This window comes from Antechinus flavipes, chromosome 6 (assembly GCF_016432865.1).
Source record: "Antechinus flavipes isolate AdamAnt ecotype Samford, QLD, Australia chromosome 6, AdamAnt_v2, whole genome shotgun sequence".
NCBI lineage: Eukaryota > Metazoa > Chordata > Mammalia > Dasyuromorphia > Dasyuridae > Antechinus > Antechinus flavipes.
Genome location: NC_067403.1, coordinates 247,103,804 through 247,111,835, shown reverse-complemented (window position 1 = coordinate 247,111,835; position 8,032 = coordinate 247,103,804). Strand labels below are relative to the sequence as shown.

The following is an 8,032-nucleotide window of genomic DNA, read 5'->3' as shown; positions in this document are numbered from 1 at the left end:
ATGCTTCATCATTGGTCTTTTGGAAGCACTACTGATCATTGCACGCCCTCATTATTTTTAATTTATGTTCCTAAATTAGTTCTGAAGAGTTAGCAATAATATACTTCCTATACCTGACTGTGCAAACTTCTCTAACACCTGAATCTAACTTCTCCACTTCTCTTTCAAGATCACTCATCCTTCCATGGGACAGAGGGATATGGTGTTCCCACATTATGTTGGTGCTAATGGCAAGCCATCACTAAGACAGACCGAGGACTGACTCCATTAGTCTTCAAGGGCGGTTGAAGAGGAAAAGCTTCCTTAAAAAGGGAATGAGGAACTCTGCTGGTTATCAACTCATCCTTCCTCATGTCTGGGGCAACAACTCTTTCCCCATTGGTCACTTCCTCCAAAGTTCTGATATAAGGACTGTCCATGGAGCTCAATTGTTCAAATCTCTTGAGAGTTGGGGTCCCAGATTCCCAAGAAGGTAAATATTTCCCTTGCAGTAGAAGGATGAGGGACCGTTGGACTAGCCTGAGATAAGAGATTTGGGAAAAGTCCTATGAGGATGTCTCCAGGGCTGAAATGACCACTATGATCTCACTCACCCTGGAGTGGAACGACATTGCTTCCCTACTTTCAGCTCATTTTATTGGGAAGTGAATTAGGAGCAGAGCAATGCTTCTCTTTCATTCCATTGATGAAGGTCTCAGAACCTGGAGGTACTGGGAGGGGCAGGATGAATTCTGGAAAAGGGAATATCTATTCAAGCAAATTTAAAAATGCCCTCCCTTTTCATTATTTTTTCCCTTCTCTTTTTGTGGCCATGTTGCAAAGCTCAGAGTTTATTTATTCATTGTGTAAAGTTCTTTATTCTTTATAAGGATTTTTGGAGAAGCCTTAGATAGAAAAGGACACAGGTTGTGCTCCAGGGATTGAGAAGAGATGAAGTTCTGTCTGATCCTCTCATTCGTCCTGTTAAGGACAGCCTCCTCCTTTCATTTGAGTAAGTTCCTTATACCTCATTCTTCCATTATTTTGTTTTCCTCTTCTTTCCTATTCCATATGGGCTCAAGCCTAGATCTTCACCTTGTCCTTTTGCCAGACTTATCAGATCAACAAGGTGGGTACCTAATGGCATTGTGTTGGGAGTGAAAAAAAAACTTGGAATCTAACTCTGGGTCTGCCATTTATCTTCATGACTATAGGCAAGTCACAGCCCTTTCCTCGGCCTTAGTTTCCTTATCCATAATAACTGTATTGACAATACCTGCCTCATAGGATTGTTGTGAGGAAACACTTTATAACCTATGAAGAGCTACTATGAAGAGCTATTATTCAGCTCAGATTTTAGTTTTCTGTCAGGAACTCTGGGCTCTTTTCTAAAGGACAGATTCATCATATTTTGGGGGGGGAGGGGAAAAGGCCCAGAACATTTTTAGTCTTTTAATGAGACTCTCAGTTCTTCTGTGTCTTCCTTCTGAAATCCTAAAGTCAGGAAAGATATATCCATTCACATATGCTATAAGTTGGGATAGTTTCCTCCAACACAAAAGGGGAGCTCTCTATTAACTAGATAGGGTTCAATTTTATTAGACATACTAAATCTTGAAGAGTTAGGAGCTGTCCATGGTTTCCTGAGAGAAATCAATGAAAAGAAAAGGGACAATTTTGCTCAGTTCTTTTTTCTTCATTCCAGAGAATAAGGCTTTCGAGATAGAAGAAGAAAAGACACTGAATCAAGAACAAGAGATACCAGATAAAGAGGAGATCCTGGCCTCTGGAGAAGATGACGCCCGACATGAGGAAAAAGAGGCCACAGACTTAGTCCCAGTCCCAGCTACTAAGGAAAATGATAATATGTCTCTCAAGGAAGGGAACATTGATAATTTGACAGGCTCTCCCAGGTGCCGTAATTCCCGCTTTAAGCTAATCAGAGAACCAGCGTCCTTTAAGAAAGCTCAAGTAAGTAAAAATATTAATCATTGGAGAAGAGTATAAGGAAAAATTAATTTTATGAGAAAGTTTTGGGATATATGGGACTCCCCCTTCCTTGTTAGGTAATTTCCCATTGGGAAAGACCCCATAAAACAGAAGATGGGTCAAGAGTAAGGAGGCAGGAAAGAAGGTGTTGATAGGAGTATATTGAGTGAAGTACAGGACTGGGACTATTATCAGAAGCAAGGAAACACAAAGGGTTAGATTTGTCAAAATGAAGATGTCTCATTGAAAGACCTCAATAGCCCATTAAATAGAAGAATAAAACTTTGGACGACAGAACATCAGATCTATAAAATATATTAGACTTTTTTTTTAGAGTTAGAAGAGACTATAGAACCTCTGAAGACTGTCAGAGATCGAAAATACGTTGAGAAAGAGATGGAGAGAAGAAAGGGGGAAAAGAATAAAGTAAGAAGTACGCAGCAGAGAACAAAAGAAAACCTATAAGAAAGCAAAGATGGACAGTTATGAATACTTCTTTTATTATATATACTTTCTTGAAATGAAAAATTTTTGTTACATATTTTGAATATTCCATGATGTTCTGCTGGACACATGACACTTTTTTTTCTTTTTGTGTTTGTTCTTTTTCTGTATTTTTTTTTTTATCATTTTGCACATAAGATTTTTTTTTTTTTGCTGAGGCAATTGGGGTTAAGTGACTTGTCCAGGGCCACACAGCTAGTATGTATTAAGTGTCAGAGACCAGATTTGAACTCAGGTCCTCCTGACTTCAAGACTGGTGCTCTAATCACTGTGCCACCTAGCTACCTCCCTGCACACAAGATTTTTAAAAAGAAAGTATATTGAGTTGACCTTAGAAATCATCTAGTCCAGACTCACCACTTCACTTATGAGGAAACAAAGAGTTTAAGTGACTTACAAAGAATCAATAGATACTAACTGATATAGAATATCAAAGATAGAAAAGACTTTAAAATATATACTACTAGAACTTGAAAGGCATCCTGGAATATAAATAATGAAATGTTAAAGTTGAAAGGAATTATAGGTATAATCTACTGTAAGTGCCTAATTTAATTTTACAGATAGGGAAATTGAAATCCAGAACTATTTGTGTTTGCCCAATGTCAGATAGCTATGTAATGACAGAGCAAGGAGTGAAATAAAGACTTCCTGAATCCCATTTCATGACAATCCACCAAATTATTCATTGTGGAAATGACAAGAGTCAAGTTGCCTTAACTTGATTTGATAGAATATAACAGAAAACAAATTAGATAGAGACCCAAAGACCTAGGTCTTGCCTTGTAAACTGTAGCTTAAGGAACTCTGTTGGATTGACTTGCTTAGATTGCATTGAATCAAATTTACTAGTCTTTATTGATTGGTAGCTGTCAGTTCCCTTGGAGTCCCCTCTCTCCCCCCCCCCCATTTACACAAGAAGAACTATGGTATTGACACAACTGATTGCATGGCACTATTGAGAGGAAAGTATTCTTTAACTTTTGAAGTATTTTTAAAAGGATGATGTCGTTCCTCTGTATGGGTAAGTTGGGAGAATGTCGTACAAGATTTATGACAAACATGATGTGAACCCTAAAGAGCTTTACAACAACTTTTTACAAGAGTTATAATGCCTATAATGTGGAGAGATGGTTCCATTTATTCTCATTCTCACCTGCTCTTTTATATCTTCATATATATATTATATTTCAGAAAATCTGCCAGAGAACCTGTAGTAGCTCACTGGTTTCCATCCACAACTTGACCTTCAATGATCTGATCCATAGAACATCTCAGGGAGTCCAACAGGGTCAAGTTTGGATTGGAGCCCGTGTCACTGGTTTGGTAAGTGACAAGAATATGGCATCTGTTATGGGTATTTCTTTCTTGGATCTCCATTTAGGGGCCATGTTAACTTCTTAATCTCATTCTAGGATGGGTGGCTTTTGGGATACAACTGGTGATACTGTCTCCTTGATATGTCATGGAGAATCAGAGTTGGGCTAGGAACCTTGTGGATGCTCTGAGATTATGTATTAGGTTATTTATCTCCAACAGAAGTACTGCCTATAGATCTGTCCAGAACTTTGCCTGTTTGTCTTGCTTACCCAGTCCATATCCATTCTGGCTGGCAGTGAATCTGACTTTAGTAGGGATATACTGTTAGCCCACTCCCGGTGCCTTCGGTGCCTAGGGAGAATGGCACTGTGTGGACTTTCTCTTGTCTCATACATTTTCCATCTAGGGTTTCAAGAAATGTTTCTCCTGGGTTGATGGAAGCAAGTGGGATTTTACTAATTGGGCACCTGGCCAGCCTAAAATATTTGGGGGAAGATGTGTGGCCTTGTGCGTCACAGGTAAGTAGGGGATAGAATCAATCAGTGGAGGGATGTGGTTGGTAAAAGGTAATGGGGAGGGGGGAAGATTCTCCATTTTGTACTCTTTGGCTTTTGCACCCTAAAACCACAGTCCTAGGACCTAAGGCCAAAGCACAGGATAGCTGAAAAATCACCGGTGGTGGGTAGTCTTCGGAGATTAAAGATGTCCCTTGAGAGAACTTATTATTGGGAACCTCAATTCTATGGATCCCATTGGGGGAGAGACCTTTGGGCTACTTTGAATCCTTTGTGATGAAAAGGTAGTTCATGGGACAGTAAAGCTCTTTGAAGGGAGGTTAAAGTGAAGAGAGCAGAAGGAGAGAGAGAAAGGAGGAGGAGGAGTATGGAGCCTTGAAGGCCTCCTATTTTCTTTACAGATGGCACTTGGCGAAGAGTTAAATGTTGGCGGAAGCTGCCCTTTGCCTGCTTTGCCTGAACCAGGTTAATGTATGGAGTTTCCAATGACTTCCACAGAGAATCCTCTGCAGACTCTGTTCTGTCAGTTCCCTATCTTCCCCTTCCTGAGATTCCAGTTCTTCATTTGCAATAAACCAGAGTTCTTGAAATAAGAAATGGGCTCCTTTCTTTGCTCTCTTTGCACCTCTTCACATTGAGAAGGGGCCCCGATACTGACATGCACATACTGAGAAAGGGTCTATAAGGGGCCACTTTTTAAGGAGGAAAGGAGAGTGCAGGTAGGACAGCCAGTGATAAATGCAAATTTAGAGTTAAAATGAACAACTCTCTTGGTTCCTTGATTTCATATACCTTGTTTCTAGCAGAAATCTAAAGGTCAGAGATGGAAAGAACCTTAAAATTTGTAATATGGCCTATGGGCCTTAGGGTCCTGGAATAATCCTAAGCACCTATGATATTTGAAAAGGAAGAAGCTTCAGTTCATCTAATCCAGGGGTCAATAACCTTTTTGGGGTCATGGAACACCTTGATAATCTGGTGAAACCCTATGGGACCTTTATTCAAAATATAATTTAAAAATGTTTATCATTGTATTATTTATTATTTTATTAGATTTTTAAATATTTGAAGGAAATGATAAATTTCATTTAGAGACTAGCAAAAAGATACATTTCTCCCCTTCATCCCAATTCCTAGACTCCACGACATGATGGAAGTTGGCTAGATTAAGACCTGGTTCAACTCATTTATTTATAAATAAGAAAACTGAGACCCAAAGAAAGAAAGGAATGGAAAGTATCATAACCATCGATTTAAAGTTAAAAGGACCTTCACATCTTCTAGTTCACAACCTTTATTTTGTCCAAGAGGGCATTGAGGTCCAAGGAGGATCTGATTTGATGAATGTAGGAAGGCACACAGACAAGGTTCTCTGAATCCAGAAACAAGTATCTTGACATTCCTGTCAATCTTTCTGACACCAGCTGTCTGGATCTCTTTGATTTATCCCTCCTCATACCTTCCCAATCGTATAAAGGAAGGATGGGATAAGATATGGAAATTTCAGGAGTCACTAAAGACAATTGGATCTCAAGGATGAGAGTGGTTTGGTGAAAAGGGAAGCATGGATTTGGAAGCTGGGCGTCTGGATTAAAGTAGCTGGTCTTCCATTCACCAACTGTGTGATCTTGAGTCAGTCCCTTCACTTCCCTGAGGCTGTTTCTTCATTTGTTGAATGTGAATAATCATAGTTGCCCTGCCTAGCACAGGCTTATGATGACCAACTAAGAAAATATAGAGAAAAAGAATTTTGCATTTTTTATAAGTAGGTAAAGCAAATTCACATAATAAAATATGATCTAATAGTAATAGTCTTCTGCTCAGCTGATTCTAAGAGAGAGAGGGCACTCTGTGGGCAGAGTGGACTTAGGGAAACCATTGGGATCACTTTTTAGAGGTTTCTTCTCTTTATGTCAATGCAGAAGGTGTTGCTGATGCAATTTTAACAACTTATATTTCTAAAACATTATAAGGCACCTCCCTCCCAGCTGCATTATGGAGTAAGTACTGCAAGGATTATTAATTACTGCAAATCATTATTAATCACATCTGAGAGCAGGAAAAACCTGGGTTTCCGAAGGAAAGTGGCTTGCCTGAATTTATAAAGATCTGGTTTTTTTTAATTAAAACTTTTTATTTTCAAAACATATGCATGGATAATTTTTCAACATTGACCCTTGCAAAACCAAATTTCTCCCTCTCCCCTAGAAGACAAGTAATCCAATATATGTTACACATGTTAAAAATATATGTCAAATCCAATATATGCTTGCCTATTTATACAATTATCTTGCTGTACAAGAAAAATCAGATCAAAAAGGAAAAAATGAGAAAGAAAATAAAATGCAGACAAACAACAACAAAAAGAGTGAGCATGCTGTGTTGTGATCCAGCCTCAGTTCCCTCTGGATGCAGATGGCTCTCTTCATCACAGGATCATTGGAACTGGCCTGAATCATCTCATTGTTGAAAAGAGCCACATTATGGAGATCTTTTCATTGCAATTCAATGAGTTTTCCAAGATACCCTCTTGCAAGGTCAGGTTATAAACTGAGAAATTTCCTTGTAATTGACAGTAGTGTCTTGTCTATTATCTCTGTAGGGCCGAGAGAAATGTCCTTGAGTTCCTGTCTATCCATCATATGCAGATCAATCAACCAGCAAGCATTTAGTTCTGGGCCAGGGGCTTGGGTACATGCAGACAGAAGCAAACGGCTCTCAGGCAGGACCTGTGGTCAGTGATGATGCTGATGTCACCACAAAAGTTTTTCAAGGAAGTTTTGATTTAGAAGGACCAGAAGGTTTATTAAAGAGCCCCTTAAAGCATCTAATCCTTTGTTCTTTAGCCCACCACACTGCTCTCTCTCTCTTTTTGTGCAAGAGTTTGAGTGAGGAGGGAGTTGTGCCTCTGCCAGGATCTGGCACTGAAGAACAGACTTATTTGGATGGTGGATTAGGGTGCAAGGAGGTGAGGATATGCAGGAGGTGGAAAGTTGTCTCTGAAACTGAACACAAAGACTTGGCAAACTCCATATGGGAATAATGGATGGCTCCTCAATGAGAATGTTTTAAATGTATTCCCCCCTCTCTTTTTACTTCTGTCCATTCTTCTCTCATCAGCATCTTTTTCTTTTCCATCTACTTTTCTCCCTTTTATTCTCGAATCCCTTTTCTTTCCTCTCATCTTTGTTCATATCTAATACTCATAAATAAGCCTCCCCAGCTTCCCTCTGCTTTCTTCTGTTCTGTGATTCCCACTCTTCCATCTCTAAGTGGAATTTTTGCTTTCCTTATACCTGAGCCAGTCCCACTGTCAAAGTGGGTGCAGTTGATCAGGTTTCTCGTACAAATGGAGAAGTAGCTGAACATGAGACAGTGGACAGTTAAAAACCGATATCACAGGGTGACTGACTGTCTGCCATTATTTCCCCAGAACCTGATAAGAGACTTTGGCTTTCACCACTGAGCTTTTATCTTACACTCAGGGGCTATTGGCCAATCTCAGTAACTAATAGCCTAGTTTTAGTATTCTCTCTCTCTCTTTCTGTCTCTCTCTCTGTCTGTCTCTCTCTCTCTCTGTCTCTGTCTCTCTGTCTCTCTCTGTGTCTCTCTGTCTCTCTCTCTCTCTCTCTGTCTCTCTCTGTCTCTCTCTTTCTCTTTCTCTCTGTCTTTCTGTCTCTGTCTCTGTCTCTCTGTCTCTTCTCTCTCTCTCTCTGTCTCTCTGT

At 39.6% G+C, this 8,032-nt stretch overlaps 1 protein-coding gene across 1 annotated transcript; it reads left to right on the top strand.

Moving 5' to 3' along the window:
- The first annotated feature begins 369 nt into the window (after positions 1–369).
- On the top strand, positions 370–4,904 carry LOC127539895 (proteoglycan 3-like). Its single transcript, XM_051964315.1, has 6 exons — positions 370–472; positions 870–991; positions 1,685–1,950; positions 3,667–3,798; positions 4,199–4,310; positions 4,709–4,904. Exons 2-6 carry the CDS (start codon positions 931–933, stop codon positions 4,765–4,767), a joined length of 630 nt encoding a protein of 209 aa, XP_051820275.1. The 5' UTR covers positions 370–472; positions 870–930; the 3' UTR covers positions 4,768–4,904.
- The last annotated feature ends 3,128 nt before the right edge of the window (positions 4,905–8,032 follow it).